Genomic DNA, 19,144 nt, shown 5'->3' on the forward strand with positions numbered 1-19,144 from the left:
TTCATTTCATTCACACAGTTGAGCAGAGAACACCCTGAACTGGGGGTGGTGATGTAACTTTTGATAGCTATTTCTCTCAAGCTGGAAGAAAACAACAGTCACTGAAAATTTGCAGATGGTAAACAATGAAGAGGACAGGTCCCTGATACAGAGTCATCTGGATTGCTTGGTAAACTGGGTGCAAGCAAACAGTGTTTTTAATATGGCTAAATGTAAATGTTGAACATGAGCTCCCACTGTGATGCTGTGGCCAAAAGGGCTAATGGAATCCTGGAATGCACGAATGGGAATGTCAAGTAGGAGTAGAGAGGTTATTTTATCTCTATAGCTGGCAACAGTGCAACCACTCCTGCAATACGGTGTCCAGTTCTGATGCACGCTATTCAAGAAGGATGTTGATACACTGCAGAGGGTTCAGAGACTTGATTACAGACTATAAGAATCTACCTGGGGAATAAATATTTAATAAAGGCTCCTCAATCTATCAGAGAAAGGTATAACATGATCCAATGGCTAGAAGTTGAAGATAAATACAGACTGGAAATAAGGCATACCTTTTAATGGTTGGAGCAATTAACCACTGGAACAACTTACTAAGGATTGTGGTGGATTCTCCATCACTGACTATGTTTAAATCACAACTGGATGTTTTTCTAAAAGATCTGCTCTAGGAATCATTTTGGGGAAGTTCTATGGTCTGTATTATACAGCTCAGACTAGATGATTACAGTGGTCCATTCTGGCCTTGGAATCTATCAGTCTATGAAAGCTGTAACCAAGGCCTGGTTTACCTAAAACTTCAGTCGACCTAGCTATATTGCTTAGGGGGTGTGAAAAATTCACACCCGAGAGACACAGTTAAGCGAACCTTAGTCAGGGTGCAGACACTGCTAGGTTGATGGAAAAATTCTTCCATCAACCTAGCTACCACTTCTCAAGACGTACTTGAGGGTATTCATTACTATTGCAATGACAGGGGTTTTCCCATTGCTGTAGTAAAGGTCTACACTACAGCAATAAGAAAAGGAGGACTTGTGGCACCTTAGAGACTAACAAATTTATTAGAGCACAAGCTTTCGTGAGCTACAGCTCACTTCATCAGATGCATTCAGTAAGACAGCAGCATGGTGCAGCACTTGTAGCATAGACCCAATCCAAGACTCAAAGCTGACTCACCAACAATGCAGATGGATCTGTAATACAATTAATACACAGCTATAACACAGTTAACTCTTGTGATAATCAGACAGCGCAACTGTATGTATACACTGGGTACAGTATGGCTTAGACTAGAGAAGCGGTTCTTCAGAGAGTAGCTTAAGGCAGTGTCTTAAGCACAGGTTAAAAAAGGCAACTGGAATCTGAAAGACTGAGTGAGCACCGCTGACATTTACCACACAAAGGTCAGCCAGTTCCTAGAGCTAGCACTGCCTGGCACTGCTCGGCTTTTGCTACACTTAAGAGAAACGCAGTAGAGAGGATTAAAATGATAGCCTAACATCATTTTTCTCCAATCAAAACCAATGACCCTTCATTAGAAAAGGAAAAATATAAGCAATTTAGGCCCAAAAGTCTGACCTACTTTAAAACTGTTCAACCAATGGGAAATAAGCCCTGAATGGTAGAGAATAATGTAACGTTTAGTTTAAATGCACAAAAAGACCAATACCACAGTGTGCAAGTTCTCTCAGCTGACTGTGCAGCAACAGCTAGTTTCCTTCAAACCAATAATGCTGGTGCATCAAAAAGGAATTTAATCTAGTTTAGATTCATTTTTCCTATTTGAACTGGTTGCTGGGTCAGAACCAATACTGGCCGAAGAGGTGTACCGAAGAAGAGGGTTTCAAAGAGAATTTCCTTTCACACTAACTGAAAGACTCATTGCAGATTACCACATTTTTGCTTGTTTAAGCAAATCTTCCTGCAATCTCCCAAGCAAGTGAACAGCCCATTGTTCCAGTCCCTGATCACACCTGGCTCAGTTTGCAATTGAGACAGAGGTTTTTGCCCTTCTCCTTTGTCTGGAAAAACGCCTGGCTTGCCTCCTTTGTCTGTTTACAGTCTCCAAAACAAAATATTAGAGTATCCATAATTTCACACACAATGTTTTTACATACATTTCCCAGTGATATCAGAAACCAATGTGTTATTAGTTTTCAAATGATATATTACAAGACAACTTTTAAATGAATATCATGGCAACAGTGTGAGGTGCACGGAGCTGGTCAGGCCAGCTGAGATTTACTGTTACATACCAGGGAGCCCTTTCCCATCTGGCATGGAGGTGCTCGTTTACAGTCACGAGTACATTTGGCAAAAATAATTAGGTTTTAGTATTGCATCCTAAACCCTAGCAGAATGCATATTTTACCAGTATTAATGTGCCATTCCCACAAAAGAGTGCTAACACCAATAATGCTGGTGTACCACAAAGGAATTATCCGATGTGTATTGCAGAGGAAGAAAAGCAGCCAAGAATTCCCTAAATGAATTCTAGTTTGTTAGGGTCTTGTTCAATAGCGAGGTGATTACTAGAATCTTTTTTATTTACCAAAGTTATGAGTAAAAATTAGTAAATCCCAAAGCTTTTAACAGATGTTTATCGTAGAAATGTTTAGCTGGAAGCAGGGCTGTCCCTAGGGGGGTACGGGGCCAAGGACATAGGTCCCAAGTTTCTATCTGCCGGGGGGTGGGTGCTCTCCCACGGCTCCACCCAAGGCCCTAACCCCCACCTCACCCCTTCCCTGCCCAGTTCTGGCCCCCCCAGTGCGCTGCACCCTCGCTCCTCCCCATCCCCCTCCCCCCAGTGCCTCAGGCACAGTAAAACAGCTGATCTGCAGTAGGTGCTGGGAGGGAAGGGGAAGATGCTGATCGGCGGGACCACCGACAGGCAGCAGGAGGTTGGTAGGCGGGCTCCTCCTCACCTATTGCCTCACCTCCCCGCCCACTGCCTCCTCACAAAGCATGGGGCCCCTCAAACAGCGGGGCCCGGGGCAGTCGCCCCAATTTGCCATACCGTAGGGACGGCTCTGGCTGGAAGGGACCTCAAGAGAGTATCTAATCCAGCCCCTTGTGCTGAAGCAGGGCCAAGAAAACCATTCTCGACCATCCGTGACAGGTGTTTGTCCAAACTGTTCTTTAAAACCTCCAGCAAGGAGGATTCCACAGCCTCCCTTCGTAACCGATTCCAGTGCTTAACCACCCTGACAGATACACAGGTTTTCCTAATATCTAATCTAAACCTCCCTTACGCAGATGAAGACTTTGTTCATGTCCATTGGAGGTAGGACAAGTTCTACTGATCACTGTCCTCTTTATAACGTATTTGAAGACTTAACAGGTCCCCCCTCAGCCTTCTTTTCTCGAGACTAAACATGCCTAGGTGTTTTTTCGTTTGTTTTTAAACTTTCCTCATAGGTCACATCTTCTAAACTTTTTCTCATCATCATCTCCTCCTCCTCCTCCTCTGGGCTCTCTCCACTTTGTCCCCATCTTTCTTGGAGCGTGGCGCTCCAAACTGGACACAATGTTAGGATATAGATATTCAGGCCTGTCTGTAAAGGCCCGTACGTTAAGAATTTAGGTGTATTCTTATCACTTGGCTAGTTAGAGGTATAAAAGAAAGAATCAAAATCACTGTCTGCCAGTGTAAGGTCCTTCTCTTACCGTGACAGTCTGAGGCCCTGTTCTTTGGCTAAGGGACAGAGGCAGCCATAAACTGGGAAGCGACTGGTCACATCCTCACATTCCAAAGTAGTCACATTGAAAGAAGGTGCTATTGGGCTGTTAGGAATACAATCCTGTCCTGATAGTGCCTATCACCTCCAGAGAAAGGGAAGTGCCTAGAAGATGTAAAAGGAAATTGAGGTTGATAGTTTTCTGTCTGGTAAGAACTCACTTATCAATAGACACAGCTGGGAAACTCATGTCTTTATAGATGTAGTTGTGAAATCCTCACTTCTGTATTGTTTTGTCATTATAGTTCCCACTTTGCTATTGTTTATTGGCATGGTCTCTGTCTGGTTCTGTGATTGTTTCTGTCTGCTGTATAATTAATTTTGCTGAGTGTAAACTAATTAAGGTGGTGGGATATAATTGGTTAGCTAATCATGTTACAAGATGTTAGGATTGGTTAGTTAAATTTCAGTAGAATGATTGGTTAAGGTATAACTTTAATTTTTCTGATATCTGCTGGGAGAGCAATACAGCGGTGCATAGACAATCCAGGAAGTTTTTGGAAAGCGTAGGGGACAATTTCCTGGTGCAAGTGCTAGAGGAGCCAACTAGGGGGGGCGCTTTTCTTGACCTGCTGCTCACAAACCGGGTAGAATTAGTGGGGGAAGCAAAAGTGGATGGGAATCTGGGAGGCAGTGACCATGAGTTGGTTGAGTTCAGGATCCTGACGCAGGGAAGAAAGGTAAGCAGCAGGATACGGACCCTGGACTTCAGAAAAGCAGACTTCGACTCCCTCAGGGAACGGATGGCCAGGATCCCCTGGGGGACTAACTTGAAGGGGAAAGGAGTCCAGGAGAGCTGGCTGTATTTCAAGGAATCCCTGTTGAGGTTACAGGAACAAACCATCCCAATGAGTCGAAAGAATAGTAAATATGGCAGGCGACCAGCTTGGCTTAATGGTGAAATCCTAGCGGATCTTAAACATAAAAAAGAAGCTTACAAGAAGTGGAAGGTTGGACATATGACCAGGGAAGAGTATAAAAATATTGCTCGGGCATGTAGGAATGATATCAGGAGGGCCAAATCGCACCTGGAGCTGCAGCTAGCCAGAGATGTTAAGAGTAACAAGAAGGGTTTCTTCAGGTATGTTAGCAACAAGAAGAAAGCCAAGGAAAGTGTGGGCCCCTTACTGAATGAGGGAGGCAACCTAGTGACAGAGGATGTGGAAAAAGCTAATGTACTCAATGCTTTTTTTGCCTCTGTTTTCACTAACAAGGTCAGCTCCCAGACTGCTGCGCTGGGCATCACAAAATGGGGAAGAGATGGCCAGCCCTCTGTGGAGATAGAGGTGGTTAGGGACTATTTAGAAAAGCTGGACGTGCACAAGTCCATGGGGCCGGACGAGTTGCATCCGAGAGTGCTGAAGGAATTGGCGGCTGTGATTGCAGAGCCATTGGCCATTATCTTTGAAAACTCGTGGCGAACCGGGGAAGTCCCGGATGACTGGAAAAAGGCTAATGTAGTGCCAATCTTTAAAAAAGGGAAGAAGGAGGATCCTGGGAACTACAGGCCAGTCAGCCTCACCTCAGTCCCTGGAAAAATCATGGAGCAGGTCCTCAAAGAATCAATCCTGAAGCACTTGCATGAGAGGAAAGTGATCAGGAACAGCCAGCATGGATTCACCAAGGGAAGGTCATGCCTGACTAATCTAATCGCCTTTTATGATGAGATTACTGGTTCTGTGGATGAAGGGAAAGCAGTGGATGTAGTGTTTCTTGACTTTAGCAAAGCTTTTGACACGGTCTCCCACAGTATTCTTGTCAGCAAGTTAAGGAAGTATGGGCTGGATGAATGCACTATAAGGTGGGTAGAAAGCTGGCTAGATTGTCGGGCTCAATGGGTAGTGATCAATGGCTCCATGTCTAGTTGGCAGCCGGTATCAAGTGGAGTGCCCCAAGGGTCGGTCCTGGGGCCGGTTTTGTTCAATATCTTCATAAATGACCTGGAGGATGGTGTGGATTGCACTCTCAGCAAATTTGCGGATGATATTAAACTGGGAGGAGTGGTAGATACGCTGGAGGGGAGGGATAGGATACAGAAGGACCTAGACAAATTGGAGGGTTGGGCCAAAAGAAATCTGATGAGGTTCAATAAGGATAAGTGCAGGGTCCTGCACTTAGGACGGAAGAACCCAATGCACAGCTACAGACTAGGGACCGAATGGCTAGGCAGCAGTTCTGCAGAAAAGGACCTAGGGGTGACGGTGGACGAGAAGCTGGATATGAGTCAGCAGTGTGCCCTTGTTGCCAAGAAGGCCAATGGCATTTTGGGATGTATAAGTAGGGGCATAGCGAGCAGATCGAGGGATGTGATCGTCCCCCTCTATTCGACATTGGTGAGGCCTCATCTGGAGTACTGTGTGCAGTTTTGGGCCCCACACTACAAGAAGAATGTGGATAAATTGGAGAGAGTCCAGCGAAGGGCAACAAAAATGATTTGAGAACTGGAACACATGACTTATGAGGAGAGGCTGAGGGAACTGGGATTGTTTAGTCTGCGGAAGAGAAGAATGAGGGGGGATTTGATAGCTGCTTTCAACTACCTGAAAGGGGGATCCAAAGAGGATGGCTCTAGACTGTTCTCAATGGTAGCAGATGACAGAACGAGGAGTAATGGTCTCAAGTTGCAGTGGGGGAGGTTTAGATTGGATATTAGGAAAAACTTTTTCACTAAGAGGGTGGTGAAACACTGGAATGCGTTACCTAGGGAGGTGGTAGAATCTCCTTCTTTAGAGGTTTTTAAGGTCAGGCTTGACAAAGCCCTGGCTGGGATGATTTAACTGGGAATTGGTCCTGCTTCGAGCAGGGGGTTGGACTAGATGACCTTCTGGGGTCCCTTCCAACCCTGATATTCTATGATTCTATGATAGCTAATAATATTACTATATAAATTAGGAGCAAACAGGAAGTAAGTTGGGATTCGAAAATAAGGAAAAAGGAACTTGTATTTAAGCTTGCTGGAAGTTCACCCCAATAAACATCGAATTGTTTGCACCTTCGGACTTCGGGTATTGTTGCTCTCTGTTCATGCGAGAAGGACCAGGGAAGTGGGAGAGTGAAGGAATAAGCTCTCTAACACACAATACTCCAGCTGAGACCGCACCAATGCCTAGCCAAGGGGGACCATTACCTCCCATATCTTACATGCAACACTCCTGTTAATACGCTCTTGAATTATATTAACCTCTTTGGCAACTGCATCATCATTGGCTCATGTTCAGTTTCTGATCCACTATAGGTCCCAGATCCTTTTCTGCAGTACTACTGCCTTGACAGTTATTCCCCATTTTGTAGTTGTGCATTTGGTTTTTCCTTCCTGTGTATAGTGCTGTGCGCTTGCCTTTATTGAATTTTATCTTGCTAATTTCAGACCAATTCTCCAATTTGTCAAGATCATTTTGAATTCTGATGCTGTCCTTCAAAGTGCAGCTCCTCAGAGCTTAGTGTCATTTGCAAATATTATAACCATAATCTCCGCTCCATTATTCAAGTCATTAATGAAAATACTGACCACTACAGTACCAGACCCAGGACAGACTCCCGCAGGAGCCCATTAGGTATGTCCTATTGATAACTACTCTGAATAAGATTCTTCAAAGACTTGTGCACCCACCTTAAGTAATTTCATCTCGATCACATTCCCCCAGTTTGCTTATAAGAAGGTCATGTGGGAATGCATCAAAAGCCTATTAAAACCAAGATAAGCACATCTACTGCTTTCTCCCATCCACTCGACCAGTGTATTGTAGTTTAAAGATGGAAATAGATTTGTTATATTAATGAGTCATCTACATCAATTTATCCAAATGCAATTAAAACTATTATTTTATGGTCATTACACAAATTCACTCTCCTGCTGGTGATATAGCTATATATATATATATATATATATATATATATATATATATATATATATATATATAGCTATATATATATATATTCTCTGTGTATATATAAAGTCTGCTGCAGTTTCCACGATATGCATCTGATGAAGTGAGCTGTAGCTCACGAAAGCTTATGCTCTAATAAATTGGTTAGTCTCTAAGGTGCCACAAGTACTCCTTTTCTTATTGTGTAGAGAGTTGGAGAGTGAATCACCATCACCAGCAGGAGAGTGAATTTGTGTGGGGGGGTGGAGGGTGAAAAAACCTGGATTTGTGCTGGAAATGGCCCAACTTGATGATCACTTTAGATAAGCTATTACCAGCAGGACAGTGGGGTGGGAGGAGGTATTGTTTCATATTCTCTGTGTGTATATAAAGTCAGCTGCAGTTTCCACGGTATGCATCCGATGAAGTGAGCTGTAGCTCACGAAAGCTCATGCTCAAATAAATTGGTTAGTCTCTAAGGTGCCACAAGTACTCCTTTTCTTTTTGGTGTTACAAGAAGGAAGTTTTTGTTTAATGATAAAACCCAGTTATATAAATGTAACTGTATGTGCAACTCCATGCAGTCACATTGGATGGAAGCTTGGTAATTAAATTATCCAAGGGGGTCAGGCAGAGTGGCTAATACCACCACTTTGCTTCTGTCCCCAGAAGCCTTTACAGCTATTCTGAAGGAAAATGGGCCCTTTTCCCACAGAAATGGTCTATAAGGGACTGCTGCAGGCAGCAGGCGGAGAGAGAATCTGATCAAAATTATTTGACTATTGGGTAATGTAATCAAAATCACTAAAGGATGTAAGGGGTTTCTATTGGAACTTAACTTGGCTGCCCCTGGTTGTGTCTACTTGTACAAGATGGACGTGTAATCGGGGTACAGTTGTGTAAAAAAGAGTAATCACAGTGCAAGGAATGTTAGGCAAAAGAGAATTTTGTGTGTGTGTTTGTACAGTGCTCAAATCTGAAGCTGTGTCTCAGCTATTACCTGAGAATAAATTTAAAGCTTGGTACAGCAGAGAAACTATTGCAAACATGGTCTGTTGCACAAGAGGGGAAACTGAGGTATACCACCTCATGAATTTCATAAATGACCAGTGAGTGGGGTAATTCACTAGCCTGACTATAGAACAAAATAAGAACAGCCTGGAGGTAATTCTTCTGTTTTTCCGGCAATTAGCAAGGAAATTTGTAAAAGAAAGTGGTATTATTATTATTAAGCAATAATCTGTCCCCACCAGGGGGGTGGGGATTGTTTCTTTTGTTTTTCAGACACTCTACAAGCAAGCTGGCGCCAGTGGAAAAATAACCCACAATACCATGGATCTGTGTTTTGTGTTTGTCTGTGGTGCTTATCTTGTTGCTAGCATTGTAGTGTTTTAATGAACAGAAAATCTCATGATACGGGTGGGGGATGGCTTCAAAAGGCTGACCGGGGGAGGGGGGGAGATGTGTATGGGAATGCAAAATGCTCAACTAGGAGGCCAGCACCTGTGTAATCGCTACCATGATACCTGGAAATGGAACAGCAACTAAGGTGGTCCCTACAAGCCCTATGGAAATAATGAGAAGGGGAGGAGCTCACTGGGAATCAATAGAGCGGTGTGTAAAATAGTGTAAATCAACAGAAGATGTTTGGATGTGCCCCTCTCCTATGACTATAGAGGAGCAGGATCAACGGCCTATGCAAGGAGTGGACAATTGGGTGTACTGTGTATAAGGTGTTTTGCTGGGAATGTACATATTACTGGGGGCACAATTACACCAACCCATAACCAAACTACATCCATCTATATGCTGCTATCTGGACTTTGGTGCACAAATGGATCTGTGAATATTATTGCTGTGAATAATCAAACCAGGGCATACTGCCAGATTCCATGCCAAGTGGTTAAGCTGGTTTGGACAATATCCCATTTCTCTGGAACATTCAATGGACTTATGATATGGACAAAAGCAAGCAAAACCTGCAGGGGCAGCTTGTTGCAACTGCCAGCAACTGGACACATAAGACCGTGACCCTGTCAAAGGAGGAGAGGCAGTGTTTTGGGGGTGTCTCGGATGTTGGACCATACTGCAGTGGTCAGGACTCAGTGTCACTGTGGATTTTGTATTGTTAACTGTACTTGTGTTATGTTGCATATGGAGACAACCTATACGTAGTGCAATAAGCCCTCCAACCCCTGCAGTGCACTAGACAACCCGGACCCAACCTTCTCGAGCCCACTATAATGGGAAGTCTGAAACACTAATTGGAATAGGTGTGATATGCCCGTACGAGAGAAGGTGCAGGGCACTATACTACACAAGGGGCAGTGGGACAAATGGAATATCGACACCTTCCACCTTGATGCCTGGCCCTATCAGGAAATGTGTTGCTATATGTCCTAAGCTTTTCCAGGGATACCTGGGCAGGAGGATCCCAAAAGAAAAAGAAAAAAAAGGGGTGGAGTGTTAGGATATAGATATTCAGGCCTGTCTCTAAAGGCCCATAATCTAAGAATTTAGGTGTATTCTTATCACTTAGCTAGTTATAGAGGTATAGAAGAAAGAATCAAAATCACTGTCTGCCGGTGTAAGGTCCTTCTCTTACTGTGACAGTCTGAGGCCCTGTTCTTAGGCTGAGATCTCTGGCTAAGCAACAGAGGCAGCCATAAGCTGGGAAGCGAATGGTCACATCCTCACATTCCAACCTAGTCACATTGAAAGAAGGTGCTATTGGGCTGATAGGAATACAATCCTGTCCTGATAGTGCCTGTCACCTCCAGAGAAAGGGAAGTGCCTAGAAGATGTAAAAGGAAATTGAGGTTGATAGTTTAATTTAATTGAGGTTGTAGGAGTAAGTGATTTAAACTTAGTCTGATAGCATCCTGTCTGGCAAGAACTCACTTATCAATAGCTGGGATGTGAAATCCTCACTTCTGTATTGTTTTGTCATTATAGTTCCCACTTTGCCATTGTTTGTCTGTATAATCTCTCTGTCTGGTTCTGTGATTGTTTCTGTCTGCTGTATAATTAATTTTGCTGGATGTAAACTAATTAAGGTGGTGGGATATAATTGGTTACATAATCATGTTACAATATGTTAGGATTGGTTAGTTAAATTTCAGGAAAATGACTGGTTAAGGCATAGCTAAGCAGAACTCAAGTTTTACTATATAGTCTGCAGCCAATCAGGAAGTGGGTGGGTGTGTGTGTGGGGGGGGGGAATGGGAACAGGGAATGGGGGTGGGGAAATTGGAATCATGTTTGGCTAAGGGCAGGAATGGGAACAAGGACACAGGTGTAAGGCTCTGTGGTGTCAGAGCTGGGAAGGGGGACACTACGGAAGGAAACTGGAATCATGCTTGCTTGAAGTTCAGCCCAATAAACACCGAATTGTTTGCACCTTTGGACTTGGGGTATTGTTGCTCTCTGTTCACGTGAGAAGGACCAGAGAAGTAAGTGGGTGAAGGAATAAGCCCCCTAACAGTCTCTAAGGTGCCACAAGTACTTTTCTTTTCTTTTTGCAGATACAGACTAACACGGCCGCTATTCTGAAATCTGTATACTCCAGTGTGCAATAGAACATAGTAATGCACTTTTCAAGCCTCTCCACAACTCTGGCTCTAACATAGCACCAAGGATTCTTCATTAACATAAATACTAACAGTGTAGCGGTTTTTAATTTTCTGAAGATTGGTTGCCAATATATCTTGGGTTCAGTTTTAATAAATAAATAAATACAAAAGTACTGCCTTACCTTACCGCCTCTTATTTAATTGAACTGCTAATTCTCTATGGCCTTATTTGCACTTGGAGATTCTTTTGCTATCCCCAAAATCCACCTGCAGTGAGTTATGGCTAGGATTTTCACTTTTGTCCTTCAACTTTATAATCTACCTTTGGCCACTGAAATGCACATGGAGTGATTTCATATTTCTTCTCTTTGGCTTCTGACAATCAGTTGTGCTCAATTTGTCGTTGTTTAGAGAAGCTTGCTTTAAAGATTTTGTAAGGAGAAAGATTTTACATTACTACACTGTCAGCCTTTAGAAAATTTCATCAGTGCACCTATTTCAGTTTTATCTTTAAATGCAACTTTACAACAACAATATGAAAACCAGAGTACAGATGCACTGCAGCATCTTTTCAAAGTGAAACAGCTCATCTGTCATAATCTTTCGTGTATACACAGCCACCACTACCAGTCCACATCAAGGATCATAGCCACCAACCAAGACCCAATTCTGCAGTAAGCTCTGTGCAAGTGCACCACTGTGCTGGCAGAGCCAGTGGTTTGAGCATTAGCCTGCTAAACCCAGTATTGAGAGTTCAATCCTTGAGGGGGCCATTTAGGGATCTGGGGCGAAAATTGGGGATTGGTTCTGCTTTGACCAGGGTGTTGGACTAGATGACCTCCTGAGGTCCCTTCCAATCCTGATATTCTATGAAAACAATAAGTCAATGGGATTCCTCACATAGGTCAGCACATCCAGAATTACTGCAGTACCACAAGTCAAACAAGTTTTCTCCATTTGCTGTTCAGATAGAAGCTTTGCAGTCTTCTGCTGCTTGACGCCAGTATAATAATCCCTCTTCTCAGGCACAGAATGACACCCAGATTCCCATTATGAAAACTCTCCACTTACCCACCCGAGAACTTAATATCACATATAGCCAACACTGGTAAAGTTAGGACTCCTCCACTGAGCACGCTCAAGTAATCAGACATCCATTAGAGCAGGGGTGGGCAAACTTTTTGGCCCGAGGGCCACAACTGGGTATGGAAATTGTATGGCGGGCCATGAATGAGCGGCTGGTGGTGCGGGTTCTGGGGTAGGGCTGGTGATGAGGGTGCAGGAGGGCTGGGACTGAGGTGTTTGGAGAGTGGGAGAGGGATCAGGGCTAGGGCAGGGGCGCAGGAAGGGATCAGGGGTGCAGGCTCCGGGTGGCGCTTACCTCAAGCAGCTCCCGGACGCAGCAGCATGTCCTTCCTCCGGCTCCTATGCGGAGGCGCAGCCAGGCGGCTCTACACACTGCCCTGTCCACAGGCACTGCCCCTGCAGCTTCCACTGGCTGTGGTTGCTGGCCAATGGGAGCTGTGAGGGCAGTGTGTGGAGCCCCCTCGCTGCCCCTACGTGTAGAAAGGACGTGCCGCTGCTTCCAGGAGCCACACAAAGCCCCGGCATGCGCGGAGCGGGGCAAGCCCCCGACCCCACTACCCAGCTGGAGCAGGGCAGGCCCCAGACCCCGCTCCCCGGCTTGAGCTTGAGGGCTGGATTAAAATGTCTGAAGGGCCGGATGCAGCCCTCAGGACGTAGCTTGCCCACCTCCGCATTAGAGGGTGTAGGCTTTGCAGGAGCTAACTAGCAACAAACGTGCAGCTGGCCAATAGGAGTATAAGCATTTATTTTTAAATGCTGATTGAGAATTTACCTCCCAGACAGATACCCGCTCATTATGCACTTTACTATGTCTTTCCAGACAGAGAGATAAATCCCTCCCTTTAGGCCCACATTTTTTTATTTAGTTGCTCCAAACCTTAACTAGATGTACTGTCGCCCTGGAAAATTCCTCAGGTGTGAAGCCAGTATTTGATCCTCCAGGTTCATATTAAATGCCTTCTGCATTGCTCTCCACAACAGGTTCTCAGACACTATGGTGGTAGGGGCCTTATAAAAGGATATCAGATCTTCAGTGAAAGAATCTTGTTTTCATACCACTATATAAAGTCACCTAATGAAAACAGGCAGCCCACCTACTCACAATTGAGGTTGGGACCCTATAGTGAGCTCCCTGTGGGAGATGTTCTGCTCAAAAAAATCCTGTTCTGGGACCCCTTTTTGAGAAGTCTGTACATGCCCAAACTCAATCTTAGGAGATCAAAGGGAAAATAAAAAGAATTCAGAAATCAAAAATGGGAACAAGGAGAGGGGGGAAATGCCCATAGCAGAATAGGCTAGTGTTTCATTTGGTCAAGTATGTGGTCTACAGATGAGGAGGAGTGAAGACCAAAAAAACCCAGAATGGTGTTGTATCTTGTAAACTTGAAAGAACTAATTTCTCAGCAGTAGAAAAATGAGACAGGGATCAACAACAAAAAAATGATAAGAAAGAGGAAACTGAGAAAAAGTACACGAGAAGAAAAGGAAACAAATGGAAAAACATGATGGAAACAGAATTTAGATTAGTGAAAGTTTCCTTTGTACAAATGCCTATGTGTTATGTTATCTTTGGGAACCATCCTACAGCTCTTAATCTGAGAGGAAAAAGGAAAAGACAATATTAGCAAGCTAGTGCTATTTAGCCTGGAGTCAAATGGTTGCCTATTGTTCCTCTTGGGCACTGCAGATTCACGGCTAAGGTGGATGTTTCTGTTAGCCACAGGCAGTTGCAGGTACAATAAAAAGCCTAAAATGATAAGAGTCCAAAAGGCTGAGGGTTTTTAGGGCTCCAGGAAACTGGTTTTAAAATGGAGACAGCAAGTATCTGTTTACCATGACAATGCTATGGGATGACAGCTTCACAGAAGTAAATTAATCATGTATGCGCAAGCATGTTTTGCTTTGTCTTTGGCCAAAGGAAAGAAATCATAATTAAGGAGTTTAAAATCACAACAAACCACAAAAAAGACATACACACACACACACAAAGATTCTGATTAATTAGATTTTTTTAATTCATTATATTCATTTTGATAAAGAAGTCATACTACATGTTTTTTGCTTTTGCAGCTCTTATCCAAATATTTTCCATTAAAAATTAGTATTTAAGAAACCTGTTTTTAATGTTCTTCTATCTAGCATCATTTCAGGAGGGAAGAACATTTTACCTTCATGCTTTGTTCAAATACATTCATTCAATGAGATGTTTGCTGAATAAGGCCTGATGTTTGGATTTTAAGATGTTGCACTTCGGGCTGCAGTTGCATAAGAATTCTGGAAATCAGGCACTAGCACAAAGTGTAAACAAAAGTAATTTTGACACTTTATTTCGACGGTCTAAAATTAAAAGTGAAAACTTTGTAAATTAGAGGTTTTAAAAATTCATTATTAATCTAAGGTGTTTAGTAACACAGGTCAGGAAGCTTTTTAAAAAGCAAACAAACAATTTTTAACCTGACAATGTATCTAGGAATTACTCTGTGGAAGTTCTATGCCCTGTGTTATACAGGAGGTCAGATTAGATGATCACAATGGTCCCTTTTGGCTTTAGAATCGAATCTTTACATGAAAAATTATTAGCCAGATAATCCACAATACTGGATCCTGACTACATCCTAGAATTAAATTTTAGTGTTTTGTGAAAACTAGGATAATTGTGCAGCCCTTTTGGTGCCTCGTTCTATTTTTAAAATTGCATGCTGAACTCCAATCTCTAGGTTTAATGTTGAAGAAATGACATAAGTCTATCTTTACACATTAGTTTTCTAGATTCAGAAAGTCAAGACAAATAAGAAGTTACAATGGCCTCACATAATGCAGTGTAAATATACTTTAGGAACATGGATAATTATATTGTTTTTAAACTCCTTAAATGCCAATACAGGTATTCGCAAAAAGAAAAGGAGTACTTGTGGCACCTTAGAGACTAACCCATTTATTTGTGCATAAGCTTTCGTGAGCTACACGATGAAGTGAGCTGTAGCTCACGAAAGCTTATGCTCAAATAAATCGGTTAGTCTCTAAGGTGCCACAAATACTCCTTTTCTTTTTGCGAATACAGACTAACATGGCTGTTACTCTGAATACAGGTATTCTTCATTTCTTGTCCCAAGCAGCTGTGCATGTGCTATTAAGTAGTTGCTAGGTTTCAGGTGACTGCATTCAGTACTAGCCAACATATTCTTTTTACAAAGAGTTCTTACAATCAGTGAAATTTGTAAGAGCTTTGATATCCCAAAACGGCCAAATCCTGCAAAAGTTTTTCTCATGTAAGTAATTCTGGCTTCAGCGGGAGACAAGTCTTTGCAGGATCAAGCCTAACAATGGAACTCTCATATCAAAACAAATTAATAAGCCATTTAGTCTGTTATCACAGACAACAGTGAATACTCAATGCTTCAGATGAAAGCATTCGTACACTATAAGGCATCTAATTATTTGATACCCTTGGATACTCTGGCTCATTAACCTCAGCTGGTGGTGAGCTTGTGCCATGAAGTATTATAGCCTTTATTTTTTTTCTTTACAACACAATATTCTACAGTAGTGTATTCCTTTACGTTAGTTACACATTGCATTAAAAAATATGTTTGCCATTTAAAATTTTTGCCTTTTTCATACTGAATGCCCCCCTCAGAACCGGTCAATCACCACAAAGAGTTTCTTATGTTGCTCATCTACATTAGGGCCAGATTAATTCTATCTGGGATTTAACTGAAGAGAGAAACCACTGAAGTGTTCGCTTCTCCACATAACGCAATGCATTCAGTAATTTATCAGTCAATCAATGCATCTTCCCCTTAATATCTTCTCATAGGCTACATTATGTGCTAAACAGATTACAACACAACAGTGTTTACTCCCATCTGTGATTCCAGGACCTTCACATGCCACATTCCTCCTCCCATATATTTTTCAAATGACTTCTCTCACCCTGACCCCTTGTTGCATGAGAGCTCAGCTCACCACCACCTGAGCAGTGGGACAACCTCACAGAAGGAGCATCAGTTACTGGGTAAGGGATAGAGGGAGAACTGGAATGAGATGTCATGAGACCAGATCTGACACTTATTGGTAAAAAAACAAGAGAGATGAGGAAGAGAAACATAACCAAGTGAAAAGCCAACTAAGGCCAAATTAATGTGTCCTCAGAGGGAACAAAGACACATCCCCCCCACCACACACACACACACACACACTGTGGTCATGTTTGTTTGTTTTTTAAATGTCTTAAGACAGCAGTGTCCAGGGGTGACTAATATACACTTTTTAAGGAACAGCAAAGTGCACCTTAGTGGGATAAAATCTGCACGGGGTGGGAGGATGTAGCCCTCCATCGGAGAGCTATCGGCCAGTACTGCCAGCTATCTGACAACACTGCCTGATGCCCTTTTGCGCAATCCAGTGGCTCCCAGAAGGCAGACACGCCGTCGTCGAGAGCACACAAGAAGTCTGCTCCTACGGGCTGTGATACTTGGGTCTAAGCCTGGATGGTGGGGTTTAGTGCGGTCTGCTTGGTGGGGTCGGTGACTTTTGATTTACAGGGGTCAGGCGAGACATTATATTTTCCACTGGATGCACCCGATGAAGTGGGCTGTAGCTTACGAAAGCTGATGCTCAAATAAATTGGTTAGTCTCTGAGGTGCCACAAGCCCTCCTTTTCTTTTTGCGGATACAGAGTAACACGGCTGCTACGCTGAAGCCTTCTGGTACGAAGCCCACCCCCCAGCAGCCCCCCGGCGCGCGCACCCGCCCCCCAACAGCTCCCAGGGGCGCGCGCGCGCACCCGCCCCCCAGCAGCCCCCCGGCGCGCGCACCCGCCCCCCAGCAGCCCCCCGGCGCGCGGACACCACGGCTCAGCCCCGGCCGCGCCCGGGCAGGGCACACACACCCCCCCCCCCCCCGTCAGGGGGCTGCCCGGCTGCCACCCGGAGGCCGGCGGGGGCGGTGTACCCACCTTGTCCCAGCTGAGCCACTGCCCGACCGCCTCGTCCAGCTGCGCGTCCCCGGTGCTGCGGGCGATGAGCAGGTTGGAGTTGACATCCCCGTCCCCCATGGCGGCGGGTGGCACGAGCGGCGGACGCTGGGGACTCACCTGCCGGCGCCCAGCACGGCCCAGGGCATCGCCCGGGGCGGGGGGGGGGGGTCGCGGCTCGGTGCCTCAGCCGGGGACTAGGCGGCGATGGCGCAGGGACCGGGCAGGGCTCAGGCGGCGCGCGGACAGACCCTCGAGCGCCCTCCCGCCGCCAGGCTGCGCCGCCTCAGAATAACGGTCCCTCCGCTGCGCGCTGCGCACTCCGCGAGCCCGGCCCCGCCCGCAACGGGCGCCGCAGCCGCGTTCCGGGCCACGCCCACCCCGAGCCAGCGGCACCGCCCCGGCGCGCGCTCCTGGCCCCGCGCCCCGCCCGCCTCCGACTGCGGCTCGCGGGGCAGCGTGCCCGTCCCTGTGCTGCCCCTCTCGCGGTGCCCCACGGGAAATGTAGTTCTCCCTCCCTTCTTTGGTCGAGATGTGGGAGGAGCATAGGGAGAGTAAGGGACTCCAGTTCCCGGCTGTCCCTGCGCGCTCGCTCTCTCCCGGGGTTGGGCGCTGCCAGTGTGGACGCGGCTCGGGCTGACCCCGAGTGGGTGCCCACCACGTGTTCCGCTCTCGGTCAGAGACCGTCTCTCCAGGGCCCCGAGGCCCCTCGCGCAGCCGTGGCCTACTCCGGCTCCCACTGACCCCAGTGGCAAACCCCACCTTGGTGGCAGCCGGATGGAGCCCAGCGCACACACCTCCAATGATGTGCGGCCACCTCTGGGGCGGGGAGCAGCTGCTCTGAGCGCTAGCGAAGAGTTTAGGACAGGAAGTGTAGGTCACAGAGCACCTGAGTGGGCTCAGCGCTTGGCAGGCAGGATTCCAAGAGCCCAGCTGTGGAACTCGCTGTCAGGGAATGTTGTGAAAGCCAAAAGAATAACCAGGTTCAAAAAAGAATTAGATAAATTCCTGGAGCATAGAGCCTTTAATGGCTATTAGCCAAAATAGTCAGCGCTCTGGGTGTTCCTAAACCTTCAACTGCCAGAAGCTGGGGCTGGATAACAGGGGGTAGGTCACTTGATAAATTGCCCTGTTCTGTTCATTCCTTCTGGACCATCCAGCACCAGCAACTGTTGGAAGACAGGATACAGGACCATGGGTCTGACCCAGTAGGCCATTCTTATGTCCGGAAAAGCCACATCTTGAGCAAAGAAAATCCTCTCCAGTTGCTTCATCATTCCTTCCTTTTATGTTGGCTCAGAACACTCAGTAGCCAGCTAAGGAAAATGAGCATTTATTGCCAGTTACACTGTCATCTGTCCTACTTGCAAACCCCTAGAACATCTCTGTGATCCAAATAGACTGTTCTCATCCACCTCCCAGCAAGTGAGGAAAAAGCCCTTCATCTAAGGAATAAACCCTTTGTTCAGCAGCATTTCCAGCTCTGCCTCAGCTGGAGTTAAACCACCACAAAAAGAAAATAATAACTCACTGATGTCCCCCCCGCTCAGGTTGAGTTTGTTCACATGCCCTATCAATTCCGCACTAAGCCATTGTAGTGATCACATCTCTGCAGCACATCCTTGCTTCTGTTTCCATAGTGATAGGAGGCACTGACTGCAGAGAAATGTGATGGTTTCAGTCTCTGGCCAAACCATCAGTACAGGAGGCGGGGATTGCGGTTTATGAGCTATGCAGGGAAACAAAAGCCTGACCTGGTAATGTCAGTCTAGGGACTGGTTGAAATCAAGGGAGATAAAATACAACAGGGATATCACAGTTGTGGGTGTAAGAAATTCATGTGTGGGGCTGGGGCTAGAGAATGAGAGGACCAGGGAGGAGAGACAATGGAGGGATGCAGTGTGGGTG

General features: G+C 45.4%; 1 protein-coding gene across 4 annotated transcripts in view; it reads right to left on the reverse strand.

Moving 5' to 3' along the window:
- Positions 1-17,658, reverse strand: part of PGM2L1 (phosphoglucomutase 2 like 1) — a 77,730-nt gene extending 60,072 nt beyond the window's left edge. Inside the window, exons 1-2 of one of the 4 annotated variants that reach the window (XM_073334015.1) lie at positions 17,219-17,308; positions 14,430-14,549 (exon numbers count right to left, since the gene is read on the reverse strand). In XM_073334015.1, the coding sequence (XP_073190116.1) occupies positions 14,430-14,456 (27 nt within the window). In that variant the 5' untranslated portion in view covers positions 14,457-14,549; positions 17,219-17,308. Of the gene's footprint in view, positions 1-14,429; positions 14,550-17,218 lie in introns of all 4 variants that reach the window. The other 3 variants (XM_073334025.1, XM_073334005.1, XM_073334035.1) reach the window with 3 other exon arrangements.
- Between the last annotated feature and the right edge of the window lie 1,486 nt (positions 17,659-19,144).

The sequence above is a fragment of the Lepidochelys kempii genome, chromosome 1, assembly GCF_965140265.1.
Source record: "Lepidochelys kempii isolate rLepKem1 chromosome 1, rLepKem1.hap2, whole genome shotgun sequence".
Classification (NCBI taxonomy): Eukaryota; Metazoa; Chordata; order Testudines; family Cheloniidae; genus Lepidochelys; species Lepidochelys kempii.